Source organism: Urocampus carinirostris, chromosome 1 (assembly GCF_059441175.1).
Source record: "Urocampus carinirostris isolate Australia breed hairy pipefish chromosome 1, RoL_Ucar_1.0, whole genome shotgun sequence".
In the NCBI taxonomy this organism is placed as follows: domain Eukaryota; kingdom Metazoa; phylum Chordata; class Actinopteri; order Syngnathiformes; family Syngnathidae; genus Urocampus; species Urocampus carinirostris.
The window spans coordinates 53011099-53025024 of NC_142349.1; the positions used below are offsets into that span (position 1 = coordinate 53011099).

Genomic DNA, 13926 nt, shown 5'->3' on the forward strand with positions numbered 1-13926 from the left:
AAGCTATCGCTTGCTACTAGCCAGTGTTGTTATTGTATCCTGCTCCATGTGAATAAAGCTTGCTCTTGCAATCTTTTACTGGGCTTTCTAAAAGCTTCTCCTGCTAGCTGCTAAGGTTAGCCGCTATCATCAGCTCGGACCAACTTCAGCTCTTGGCTGTTTTCAGCTTCTCCGGGTGTATGTAGACAGCTCGTTTTTCTGTTGTCGTTGGTAGTTAACAGCAGCGATAATACTGTGCCTTCCACAGCTTCTTTTGTTGTCATTAGTGGGGATTAACCCTCTCAACCCATGGGGGCATCGGCAACCCCGTTGTACAGGCGCTATTTAACAGCATCTTTCATGTCTAGTCACTGGCTTGAATTCTAAATATCTGAAGGTAAACTTGGGAATATTTGCAAAGTGGTATTCCCTGGGCTTCTGAAGTGTGTCTTCTTCCAATGCACTCTCTTCAACTCTATTCCAAGATATGAATAACTACACACAGTCCCTTCAATATTGTTTGATTGTTGCGTTAAAGTCTCTAATTGACACATTTGGTTTTAATCGATTGATTTGCCGACTCATAAAGAAGGAAACACACTGGACTTGGTTCAATTGAAAACTTGACGGATTTAGCGGCCGCAATATTCACACTAGTATAGTGTCTAACCTCTCTAAAATTTTTCAAGGGGTAGTTACGTCGGTTCCTTTACATAAAAGCTCTATTGACTCACTCATGAATGAGTTTAATGCTACCCTGGCTAGTGTCCTGGATTTTGTGACACCCCTACGGCTTAAATCCCGACCTAAAAGACGCACGCCTTGGTTTACTGATGAAAGTAGATCAAGCTTGGGGTTTTCCGTCGAACCTTGTGTGACAGCTTGTTAAAGCATAAAGCAGCCCTTGCCTCTTCAAAATCAGCCTATTTTTCGAAGGTGATTGCTGCACAGAATAGCCCCAAAATCCTCTTAGACACTGTAGCATCGCTAACGAGATTACAGATTATTCCGGACAGGTATACCCACTCAGCTCGTGACTTTATGGTTTTCCGTATTAAGAAGATTCAACGCATACAGGACGACATTTCTAAAGACCATGTAAATACGTCACATATTAAAGGTCTGAAAATAATAGATGCGCGAGATGGTGTCCGTCTGGTGATTCCCCCGCCACAATTTAGTGATCTGTCACTTGATAATCTTACAAAGGTAGTGAGTATGGCCAGACCATCTACTTGCCTGTTTGACCCACTTCTGTGTTCACTGATTAAATGTCTTTTTGGGGTTTGCAATAGTCTGTGCAGCCCTTTGAGACTCCTTGTGATTAAGGGCTATACAAATAAACATGACTTGACTTGTGCACGCTTCAGCTCCATTCCGAGCTACATCAATCTTTAGGGGTGAATCATGACACACTGTCACTTTAATGTTGTTTACATAGATGACTTATTTACCCAAATCAGGAGAAAAATCATGTATAATCAAATCTTTTAATGCGCCGTGTTTAAAATCATGCACGGCTTTTGACATGAAATGCAAGGAGACGCTTAGCATCGGTAGGGGGCGATAGCGAGCCTTTTAGCGGCCTGGCAAGCAGGCGGCGGTGTGAAGACGTTTGGGTCGCTAATGCCGAGCTGCAAGTTAAAGAATCGAGTGGATGTTGTCACGCTGCTGTTCTTGATGTACGTCTCCTGGACCGGGTAGCAGTCTCGAACCGTGTACACGCCTACCCACGTCTCGTCTAAAACACAAATAGACACAAAAAAACAAGCGTTTTATGTAATGTCATCTTGTACGGGTTTTCACTTGAAAAATGTTGGCGTCATGATGAACAAAATAGAAAAAAGGAAAATGAGGAAGCTACATAAACCACAACATAGTTATAACATTATAACCTGTTAGTACAGAAAAGCATATTAAACTGGGTGCCATTTTTGCTAATTGGTAACAAAAAGAAGCTCTGAGCTTGAAAAGGGTTGGACACCCCTATTTTAAAGGGAGAGTTTGTAATATTTAGTGCCTTCTAGTGGGTGCCATTTTCGCTAATTGGTAACAAAAAGAAGCTCTGAGCTTGAAAAGGGTTGGACACTCCTATTTTAAAGGGATAGTGTGTAATATTTAGTGCCTTCTAGTGGTACAAAAAAAGTTTAGTTCAATTTAAAAAAACATCAATTTGAACACTAGGCAAAAAAAACTATCATAACAATGTAAATTTTTATTAAAAAAAAAAAAAAACAGGTAAAGAATATTGTATTTCTTTTATATGGTGGAATCCCCACTTCGAGGGCGCGGCCATGTTTGTCTTGGATCTTGCTGCTACACTGTGCTGTGTGGCACTGGTTTTAGTCTGACAAAAGTGCCATCTAGTGGTCCAATATTACACACTGGGGCGTGAAACAATGGCTGAGAAAAACTGTTTTATTTTGAAAAATGAAAAGCAAGGTCTCACGTTTCCGTGCGGGCTTCCTGTCAGACCACTCCTGCACCTCCACGTTGTCTCCGGGCCCCCCGATGATGTACTGGTCCTCGAAGGTGGAGTTGTCGGGGATGTCGAAGGGGTCCCAGGCTTCCGTCAACGCTAGCTTGGCGCAATCGCCCGTCTTCTGGTCGATCTGGAACATCAGCTTGCTACCGTACAAGTATATCAGCTCAAAGTACCTGCGCGGCAAAAAAAAACTATTTAGTTGACATGTATTCCAAAAAAGATCTAATTTCTTTATGTATAAAAGTACTCAAAAGGGATATACTGAAAAAAAGAATAATTTTACTGAAACGCAGTAAAAAAGTATGAAAAGGTTCTTAAAGTACTGAACTGTATGAAAACATACTGAAAAATACAAAATGTACTGAAAAGTAGTAAAAAGTACTCAAGACAAGTTAAATGTATTAAAAAGTACACAAAAGTATTAAAAAGAATTGGATAGGTATTGAAAAACTATTGAAATGTTTGAACAAATATTGAATTGTATGAAAAACTACTGGGGAAAAAAAACAAAAAATAATGAACTGGGAAGTACTTAAACGTATGACAAAGTAAGATGTACCAAAACACTGAAAAGTATAGAATAGAATATAACAGAATAGAATATACCTCTATTGTCATTGTTACAAAATGGGTCAACATATTGTGACAACGAAATTGGGCATGGCACTCCAGTTTTACACATTCACAGTGAGGTATAAGCCAAGAAGATAAGGAACAGAGAAGTACTAAATATGCTGTAAATTATAACATAATATGAAACAATGTACTAGCTATTTGATACTCATTATTTCTGAACAAAGCAGTTTTTCCCCCAGTATGAGTATTATCACACGCCACTGCTCAATCCTGAGTTTCGGCTCATCTCTGAAGAGCGGGATGACGCTTTACACCGACAAACAACGTCAACCAGATGATGAAGGTGCTATATCTGAGTCGGATCAGGAGGCTTTTCCTGTGACTGGTATCCATGGAAACCAGTACTATCTGTTTCATGTGGGGGAGCAAACCACTATCCAAAAACGGCCTGGAGAGGGATGGGTGCCCCCAGGCTGTACTTGCACAATACACACCACAGGAAGTGGTGCCCCTACAACCCTTTCGGTTTAGAGATCCATGAACTATGATAAGTTATAATAGGGAAGTACTTTTTGTAAAATCTAATAATATAATAATAATCATGTTTTATTTTTTTAACTTTTAGTCACCCTATAAATAACGAGCTACAAGTAGAACTATTTGTGTGAGCTATGTAATGTAGGGAGAGTCTTTCTCCAGTTCAATTATTCCCCCTGCTGAATGGTTTATAAAATGAAACATACCATATTATTACCGGTATATATTATAATGATGATTATGTTAAAAATTTCAGACACCCTGTAGTTGGGTAACAACAAGTGAGAACCATTTGTGTGAGTTTTGTAATGTACCTTTATAGGGAGAGTTTTTCTCTGGTTACACTTACATGTAAAAAAAAATAGTTTAGAATTTCTATACACATAGGGAAATACAAGTAGAACTATTTAAGCTTTGTAATGTATTTTTGTAGTTTTGCCCCCGGTTATATTTATTTCCCCCTGGTGAAATGGTTTGCTCCCTTTTTAAAAAATAAAAATAAATACATGTGGGGAAATTCCACAAATATGACTGAAAGTTATTTTATGTACTATAATTTTGTAAAAACACATTGTAAAACCAGCACGGCGGGGCAGTGGTAAGTGCATGTGCGGCACACTTCTCAGGTCATGAGATCGAACCTTCTTGTGTGGAGTTTGCATGTTCTCCCCGTGCTCGCGTGGGTTTCCTCTCACATTCCAAATTGTCCCTAGGTGTGTATGAGCGAGTGTGTTGTCTGTCTCTGTGTGCCCTGCGAATGGCTGGCAACCGGTCCACTGCCCGAATACAGCTGGGATGGGCTTCAGCACCCCCACGACCCTACTGAGGATAATCGGTGCAGATAATGGATGGATGGAACATTGTAAAACAGGGACGTAAAAGTCAAACTATTCATGTGAGCTTTGTAATGTATTTTAAGAGAGAACTTTTCCCAGATACACGTATTTCCCTCATCCTGAATGGTTTAAATGGTTAAAGTAAAATGATTCATGTTTTTGTAGTTAACATATCTTGTGTAATATCTTGGGTCTTGTGTAATAATCCAAAGTCAAACTGGCCCAGAGTCAAGCGAGTCAAACCTTGGCTGCTGCAACAAAAAAGCAAATCTCAGTGCCAGACATCTTTTGGATTTTCAACAAAATTTGTTCTGGTGTGTTCTCAAATAGACATCAAAAATTCGGTTGTGTTCAGCGACCAAATTTAGTCAAAAACAGCCATTGTTGTATTTACTTTGTCTAAATTCCTTCCTCCAATAGACGTCTTAGAGAAGAAAAAGTATTTTCGACTAAGTAAAGTCATAATTTGGATGGAACTTCTTCACCTTTTAAACATTTTTTCTCAGTTAATAAATCCAATTATGAAATCAATTGGTTTGTCCACCATTTTCATGGACAAATTTAAGCACTTTTTAAGGACATTCACTGCCAATTTTCCAATTTCTCCAGTACCATTGAAATAAAAAATCTGGTGGGAATCCTATAGTTTGCATTTCCACACACATATATATATATATATATATATATATATATATATATATATATATATATATATATATATACAATCTTGTGTGTGCCTTTAGAAAGACAAATGCTTTTTAAAATCTTGAGTACATCGCAAATATATTATTTTTGAGACAAATCTCTCCCCATACAGGGTAAAATGACAGAGCTTACATTTTAAGTTGCAGGAAGTTACAATTTACCACTGGGTAAATCAATCTCAATTTGTTTGCATAGCCCATGATAAATTTCCATAATTCATACATAATCCTTGCACTAATATACATTTCATCGTGCGCTGTTTTGAAGTAGCATGCACATATCCTATTGGTTGCAACCTGTAGGGGGCAATGACACATTGTAAGACAATACTATACAATCTAATGACATTTGCCATTAACCACGAGGGAAGAAGAACTGCAATGGCAAATTAAGCCACAAGAGAGCAGTGTTGGCAGTCCTGTTTTAAACACCCGAGCATCAGTCTTTTTGAACCGACAGCAGCAAGATAACAGACAAATATGGCGGCGACTTGCAAGTACGATGTAAAAGAAATGGATTACCCGACCTATGATTTTTTTTAATAAAAATTACCACTGTTATGAAACTTCATTTAGTTTTGCCTGGTATTTAAATCATCTTTTTACTGAATGAAAGTTTTTCGTACCACTAAGAGTCACTATATATTACACACCGTCCCTTTAAGGTGCAATATACCGGTTTGAAGTGTAATTTCCCAGTTGTGTATCATTTTTATTTTAGATGTGAATACTTTATATTTTTCTATTTATTTTTTGTTTACTTTATACTTTGCCAACTGGAGTGCAACCCTAATTTCGTTTTAGCAACACAATGATAATGAAGGTGATTTCGCTTCTGATTCAAAACGTCTTTTTTTTTTTAAACTTTCACTTTTCAATCAAATAAAAACACAATTTGGCGTCTTTATAACTTTTTTTCTGATCAGTGGAGGCAAATTACGCAACACTCGCTGGAATAAATCCACGTCCTGAGAAAAAGAAAAACTGTGATTGTGCAATTTCCCGTCATGTAGTTTTTCCCAAAAACTATTTGGATGTCTTGCATGGATCTCGCACCTCTGACATGGCGTGTGTTTCTTGTGCTGCTGCAGGATCCGCAGTTTTTGGTTCTGGTCATCGTAGGACACAGCGGCCCGGGTGTTCCTGCCGGTTCCGTGGTCGTACACGACCCACCTTCCCTCCCACTGCAGCGGGGCCTGGCAAGGGGACGCTGCCGCCGACGATGCGTCCACCTCCGCGGGCCAGAATTGCAAAGTGCCCAGCATAGACATCAGCAAAAGCTGCAGCGGAATCAAAATAAACCGCTGCATTCTGGAGTCCCTTTTGGTTTATTTATGGCTTGCACCGATCGCCAATTGCTCTGCAAGAGAAGTGTGCTTGCCACTTGCCACAAACACATATATAAAAAGAACGTACGTGTATCACACTGTTCCGGGTTAAGTTTTCAGTGCAAAAGCAAGACGGGCATATATTTTTAAAGATACTTCACTATCAAAAGCTGTTGATTAACTTGAAAACAACGCGAAAAAATATAATAATAACAACATGATTGAGTTTTTTTTACTCAGTTAAGGGAAAAACATTCATGAACAATGTATTCAGACCTTATTCATTTAGCTCGTTTCCGTATTGTTTCCGGTTGAGAAAGTTTTTCTAAAGACGTTTTACTAAAATTGTTTAATAATAATAACAATGTTAGAGATATTATTTTTTAAAACTGAATCTTAATTACTCGTTTGCCTGGAAAAAAAATCTGTTTGTAAAACAAGTATTTGTACTTCTTTTTTCTGATTTGTTCCCATTTTGTTCTCGGATGGGATTTCAGCGTAAAAATCAAAACTAGTTTCATAAAATGTTTTATTAATGAATTCTTTTTTTTTGAACACGTACAAAAAAAATCAAAAACTGCTCTAAAAAAAGAATTCAAATAATAATAATAATATTACAGAAATATAACAAGGTCTGTAAAATGTATGACAGTACTGTATCAACAATGCACATGTTACCAGAAACCCAAATAGCTGAATTTTTTGCAAGTAAATAAATATTTTTTGGTTTGGTTTGAACAAATTTATTGACACTAATAACAAAAAAAACAATCATGACAATCACAACAGCAATCAAGCACATTCACAATATTATGTTACAATATGATGTTATTACCAGCAAACAAGTGAGGATTTGAACAACCCCTCTCGAAAATCCTATTAGCAATCAAGCATATTCACAATTTCATTATATGACATCTTTGTTAGTGTCAATAGATTTGTCCAGGCCAAAGTTGATTGGCCTGAACAAATCCCCCGACACCAACAACAGAAAACAATTATGACCAACACAACAGCAATCAAGCATATTCACAATATTATATTCCAATATGACGTTTTTAACAGCAAACACAATGTGAGGTTTGAACAACCCCTCTCGAAAAACATATTAGCAATCAAGCATATTCACAACTTCATTATATAACATCTTTGTTAGAGTCGATAGATCCGTCCAGGCCAAAGTTGATTGTCCTTGGTCTGAACAAATCCACCGACACCAACAGCAGCAAAGACAAAAACGACAATCTCAACAGCCATCAAGCATATTCATCAATTAAACAATTTCAGAGTTATTTTCTTTTAACAGTAGTTAACCAGCGTGTAAAAGGCAATACTATTGTGCAAGGGCGTAGCTCTGCCATCCCACCCTCATCGCACATAAACGATCTATAGAAAAATATACACTTCTTACTTCCTTTATATTATGTAAGGACTGTTTAGACGCAGGGTTCCAAACTCGTTAAAGGTATGTATTACTTGCCCACTAGATGTCGCTGTATTCTGTTTTATAATCGAAAGCGAATGCTAAAAGCACAGTGGAACAAAACAAAATACGGCAGCTCAATATGAGGAAAACGCACTTTATTCATTTTAGAAAGAAGAGAAATTAGCAAAGAAAAAGACAAGAAAAATAAATAAAGTGGAACCTTCTACTTGCGAATTTAATTCGTTCTGGGAGTAGCTTTGTAACCTTAAACATTTGTAAGTAGAGACGCCCTTTGAATGTTATTTCATTAATCCATTTCAAGCCCCGCAAATGTATGTTATTTTTCAAACAAATCATAAAAGTGCATTAGAACATGAAACATATACACGTTAGAATTAGATTGCCGCAAATTAAACATGAAACGAGAGGCACATTATGTGAAAAAAAAAGAATACAATAATTAAAATATCCATTTACCTTTTAACTGGCCTCTTTGTCAACTCGTCTACAGCAGTGTTTTTTAACCTTGCGTTTCTTGAAAAACTGATCCAATGATGTCTGCTTTTGCCAAATTTTGACAATCCTTCAGAAATACCAGAGGCAGAGGTCATTATAATAAGCAATAGCCTGACTTGTCAACACTTTTTCTGGATGATTCCTTTCCACAAATTCTGAGACTTCATTGAATTTTGCCAAAATGTTTTCATTTTGGGCTGATGGAATGACGGCTGCATCCTCCTCCTTGTTGTCTCCGAATTCCTCCTGCATTGCAGTGTGGGTTTTCTTATCTTTCTATTATCTCTTGCTATGTTTTCAGGGCCAGAAAAAGTCTCTTCCTCCTTTTTTCTTTTTGTCCACTTTTCGTGGGGTCCATTGTTAATGATAGCTCTTTGTAGTGCTACCATACATTAGACTGTTTACAGAGCGGGAAGGGGACACTAAGACCATGCCGGGATTAACGCATACATATTCTAAAACACCGTTGTAACTACAGGCATCATGTAGCCGTTCAGGTACTTTGTAACCTGAATCCTTTGAATGTAGAGACATCTGTAAGTAGAGGTACAACTCTAAAAGAAAAAAGGACCTTAAAAAAAGGAAAAAAAACGAGAAGAATGAAAAAAAAACAGACGAATGGTAAAACTCAAGGGGAAAAAAGAAAAGAGAAAAAAAAGATAAGAGATAATTGCTTCTCTACTTATCTTTTTATTCCTGTTTTCTTTTTTTTGCCTCTTATTTCTTCTTTCCTCTTATTCATTACTTTTATTTTTAAAAAACAATTTTTATTCTTTTTGTCTTTTGTTGTGAAAGGCTGGGTAAAAATCGGAAGAAATACTGTCTCTTTAAAAACAGCAGAATATTTTTGTCAGCGCTTTTAGAGTGGAAAACCGCATTTAGTCCAACCTTATCACCAAACCCTAGCTTCAGCCCCCAACTCAATGGAGTTGGAGACCCCTGGTTGTATTGTATTCAAAGCGTTGGGTTTGTTTCTAATTATTGTACATTCTTATGTTTATATTGAAGGATTTTATACATTTGACTATAAAGGATCTTATACGATGGAATACAAATTACATTTAATGCAAAAGATATTCACTGACTGGGCTGTGGTGCGATGTCAGGGCACCCTGGTGGAACATGTTGTTTACATGAACGGCGGGAACGGGACGTAAGGCTAACAAGATAATCAACACATCCAGACGCAGAAAGGCCCTGGTGACTTAGAAACACTCGGTGTTGTTTTGAGTATTCCAGACATCGGGACGCTCTTCTACGAGATGGTGAAGGCCAGGGGGCTTCCTTGGCGCGCCCATGGGAGGAGTCAGCACGCCATTATGCGGGGAGAAGATGGCCAACAGGAGAAAGCTAAACGACTTGAGAACAAGGCTTCCCAGAGACTCTAACGTCACTAATTCGGCCGTCTTCGATGGAGTACACTCAGTTAAAATTTTAGGGGAAATAAATCTGCCCTCGTGTGGAAATGTCGGCTTTCCTGTTAATTTTTCCCTCAAGAAACGAGCGCGCATAAATTGTTGGGTGAATGTAGGTTGTGTTTGGTTAATGGAGTCAGATAACTACTTTGAACAATTTGTTGAACAGTAATTTTTGATATTCAATTCCAAAAATATGTTCAGGAAACATTTTAGCAGAACAGACTGTACACTGTCTGCACTAACAACGTAAAATACGTGTACCGGATTGACGAAACTGTTGACGGAAGTACGTCACAAAAACTCGATCTTGGCTCCGCCCTCAAAATGGCTTCCAAACGTGTCCAAAAGTCTTAGCTAAGAGCTCGGTCTACAACGCTCAAAAACGACAAAGTCGTGTGGAAATTTCAATATGGAATTTGAAAGTAGCGATGACGATGCGCCCGAAGAGTTTACTTTTGAAGAGACAAAGACTCAGGCGCTCAACAGGGTCAAGCAGGTTGCGGAAAGTGCCAGGAGGTATGCTAAGCCTGCTTAGCTGTTAAAGGGGAATCAACTATGACTTTTTAAGTTGAGGTCGTATTGAGTCTGCTTTATGAAATTTGTGTTCAGCTCTGCTTGGCATGTGGAGAAATATATTGAAGTCTTCGTCTTTTATTCTCTCAGGGAGAAAGAGCTGCTGAAAGAGAAAAGGAAAAAGAGACTCGAACTTTTCCGTGAGCAGAAGGTATTTTTTCCTCATTTGTGAACAAACTACATTAGAACTACGGTATTTACATTTTTTTTTAAAAATCATTCTCTTTTCTCTCACCAGAAAAGTAAACTTCTTTCTGCAGAGCTTCTTAAGGGGTAAGTTTTGGTCATCAGATTTGTCATATTTTTCTACACGTCAGGACGATAATTGTACTTTGAATTTTGAAGGAAGGTTAAGCGTGAAGAGAAAAATGAAGAAGGCAAATTGGGGAAGAAGAAAGACAATGATCAAAACCTGACGAAGAAGATCAAAAAAATGAACTCCTGTAAAAAGTAGGTAAAAAGTTTTGTACCCTTAGTAGTTCAAAAATAAACCAACAACCTTTTGGACACCCAAAGATTGTTAGGGCACAAACTATTAAAAAAAAAGATAACGATTTTTATTTTGGACTATCAATGACGGATTTGGTTGGGTTGGGTATTTAAAATGGATGTCTTGATTCAGTACTAATAAGCCTAAACAGATTGTATCGATTTGCATCTATTTTGGTACAAGTTGTAAACTCCATTTCTGTATTATGATCGAATGATGTGTACATTTTGTCTGTTGAAACTGCTACTTTTGCAAAAGAAGTTTTTAGGTACAGTAAACCATGATACCTTCTGAGGTGGGGATTGCAAAGTGAAATTGCTGTATAGCAGGTAGAGGAACTTGTAGTATTTATTCTTTGAGTACAAAACACAAGACCTGTAAGGTGAAACTATTTTAGTTACCGTTGGTGTGGAGTTTTTAGCTTGTACAGTGAAGTTAAATGAAAAATGATTTTTAAAACTTTCACTTGGGGGATTGTCACACCCTAAAATACTTTTGGCTTTGTAATCTATTCCTTATTTAAATTTATAGATGCGCAACATGGTGGCTGTCAAGGGATTTTTTCCCCCCAAATTTAGTGATCCGTCACTTGATAATCTTACAAGGATGGTGAATATGGCCAAACAGACGACTTACCTGTTTGACCCGCTTCCGGGTTCGCTGATTACAGGTCTTTTGGAGTCCTTGGACCTTCACTTCTAAATATTTATAAGCATATTCTCCTCAGGTGTAGTTTGAGCAGCTTTTTAGTCCACTGTTATTAAACCTACACTGAAACGACCCAACCGTGATCTAGAAAGCTTGTGTAAATATAGACCTGTGTCAAACCTACCCTTTTTTTCTAAAGTACTCGAAAAAGTTGTGGCACAGCTGCTGAATTTTATATCCGAGAGCAATCTTTTTGAATCAATGCAATCAGGATTCAGGGCTTACCACTCTACTGAAACATCCCTGATTAAGGAAACCAATGATCTTTTACTGGTAATGAACTCCGGCGCTTCATCACTCTTGCTTAGTGCTGTGAACCATAATATCTTACTACACAAATAAACATGACGACTAACTTTAAATATTAGTCCATATTCCTTAAGGAATGTAACTGTGTGTATTTCTTCATAATCACAAACTTCATTCCAATGGTTTTCGTGTTTTGGCCTTTCCCTTTAGTCTTGCTGCTAGCCTAGGGACCCATAGCCAATAAATAGTATAAAAAAAGTATTGTATTGCCAATTAATAAAGTGAACATGGCACACAAGGTTCTAAAGAGAATGAAGGGAAAGACATTTTGGGAGTTTTCATGATGCCGTGACTTACAGCAGACTTGCTTTTATGTAGTGAGACCAATAACAGACAGGTATCTTGGCGTATGCAAAAAAAAAACTTAGGTATTTGGGCAAGCACAATAATTTATTAATGCTGTATAGTTGGGCAAATTCCATAAGGACTGGGGGGGAAAAAAAATCCTAATTCTCTCAGTAACGCGAAAGCATAAGGTGGAGATGCTGTATTGCAGGGTCAACTGTCCCGTATAAGACTAAAATTAGGGCTGATAATGACATCCTTAATTGACCTGAAACCTAACTTTATTTTATCCAATATAAATAACATTAAAATAACAATCTGATACTATTGTCCTCAGTAACAGTGATGTGAAAAGGGTATCAAGACACAGCTAGTTTTCCACAGGATTATGAAGTGTGCTAATTGGCACATTTATGTCAATTAACTTTCTCACCCTCTGTTCCAAGTCTGAAGGGCGGCTACAAAGTGATGACACATGAAGTGTCGCCGTTGGCGTCTTTTCAGATGAAGACGGCAGAGGATTTCCTCAAATCGCGGTTTTATGGTGCCGGAAGTTGCCGTACCACAAGTAGGCTCCACGAAGCAAAATCCATATTTGAAGAAATTGTCTTTTGGAAAAGCATCTCATTATTTTGTCTCCTTCAGATAATGAGCAGCAGTCTCTTCAAAATAAAACGTCAACTGTTAAAGGCCCGGCGTTTACCTTTGTCAGGAGCCAATGGGGTGAGGGCATTAAGAGAAACTTTTGAGATTTTGATGTGTAGCTTTCTAACACGTCTTCTTTTCAGCTCCGGAGCAGAAGACAAAAGCGGAGAAGCTGAAGAAGCGCTGGTTTCACAAGCAGGCTCCCTCCTTATGATTGGATGAGCTCAAGACAGGCACACCAATCACATCAAATCCATCTTGGGATGAAGCTGTTCATTTGTAACCAGAGTGAGAAACGATTCCTCTTTTGCGGTAGGATAATGCCATGCCTACGTGGAGTTGTGGTGAATTGCGGGGTATTTATCATGTAATCATTAGACCAACTGTTTTAAGCGATATTAAAATTGTTTTTTTGTACCTGGAATCAAGTCAGTGTATTTTCATGTCACCGAATCCCAAAACAGGTTTTTTGTTCTGTTTGGGGAATATAGTAATCCCATATTGCATTGTAGTTCAGTTATCGCAATCTCGCGACTTTGCTGATTTTCATCATGCATCGTGTTCTGCATTCTAACTAGCTACAGTTGCCCCACCACTTTTCTGTCTGTCCCCATTCCTCAATGACGTTGCGGTCTGGCTTGACGAACCTACCTCATTGTATGCACACATCTTTTTCAACTTCTAGTTTCTCTAAAAGCCATCATGTCAACAAAACATTCTGCACTGAAAAAAAGCACTAAAAGGCAGAGGAAGATGCTTTCTATCGCCAACAAAGTTGGACTTCCAACCCGCTTAACTTGCTCTGAAGCCATGTGCGGGTCTTTGGCGCTACTTGGCGCTACCCTCGCAGGAACACTAACTGGACACATTTTTAATGTTTTCCAATGAATATAGATTGACACGGTTTGTGTTTTCTTATTTATAAGGAATTTAGGCCTATAAAGGCGCCAGACATTTTTTGGTCCAATAAGGCTTTTTAACATTTTGGGTTGTTGGCCCCAGGAAAAAAAAAGAGTTTTACAGGACGTCCACACGATAGTAAAAATGTATCATGTGAAGTAGGAATAGTGTCCAGAAATAAAAAAATATTTCTATTTTAGTTAAAATTTTA

The 13926-nt window shown here is 38.0% G+C and overlaps 2 protein-coding genes across 2 annotated transcripts; one reads left to right on the forward strand and one right to left on the reverse strand.

Moving 5' to 3' along the window:
- Positions 1–1455: 1455 nt before the first annotated feature.
- Positions 1456–6527, reverse strand: epdr1 (ependymin related 1). The gene is made up of 3 exons (XM_088356159.1): positions 6174–6527; positions 2429–2637; positions 1456–1720 (listed from the first exon to the last, which is right to left on the reverse strand). Exons 1-3 carry the CDS (start codon positions 6425–6427, stop codon positions 1527–1529), a joined length of 657 nt encoding a protein of 218 aa, XP_088212285.1. The 5' UTR covers positions 6428–6527; the 3' UTR covers positions 1456–1526.
- A 3575-nt stretch (positions 6528–10102) lies between these two features.
- Positions 10103–13239, forward strand: nol7 (nucleolar protein 7). The gene is made up of 7 exons (XM_088345104.1): positions 10103–10321; positions 10469–10529; positions 10617–10651; positions 10724–10828; positions 12617–12738; positions 12816–12893; positions 12959–13239. Exons 1-7 carry the CDS (start codon positions 10215–10217, stop codon positions 13027–13029), a joined length of 579 nt encoding a protein of 192 aa, XP_088201230.1. The 5' UTR covers positions 10103–10214; the 3' UTR covers positions 13030–13239.
- Positions 13240–13926: the final 687 nt, after the last annotated feature.

Excerpts from the sequence above, each read along its gene's own strand:
- epdr1 (XM_088356159.1), bottom strand. The coding sequence starts at position 6,427 with ATGCAGCGGTTTATTTTGATTCCGCTGCAGCTTTTGCTGATGTCTATG. Across the intron at positions 2,638-6,173 it reads AAACACACGCCATGTCAGAG|GTACTTTGAGCTGATATACT; the intron begins GTGCGAGATCCA and ends TTTGCCGCGCAG. Across the intron at positions 1,721-2,428 it reads CAGGAAGCCCGCACGGAAAC|ACGAGACGTGGGTAGGCGTG; the intron begins GTGAGACCTTGC and ends TTTGTGTTTTAG.
- nol7 (XM_088345104.1), top strand. The coding sequence starts at position 10,215 with ATGGAATTTGAAAGTAGCGATGACGATGCGCCCGAAGAGTTTACTTTT. Across the intron at positions 10,652-10,723 it reads TCTGCAGAGCTTCTTAAGGG|GAAGGTTAAGCGTGAAGAGA; the intron begins GTAAGTTTTGGT and ends TGAATTTTGAAG. Across the intron at positions 12,894-12,958 it reads CTTTGTCAGGAGCCAATGGG|CTCCGGAGCAGAAGACAAAA; the intron begins GTGAGGGCATTA and ends TCTTCTTTTCAG.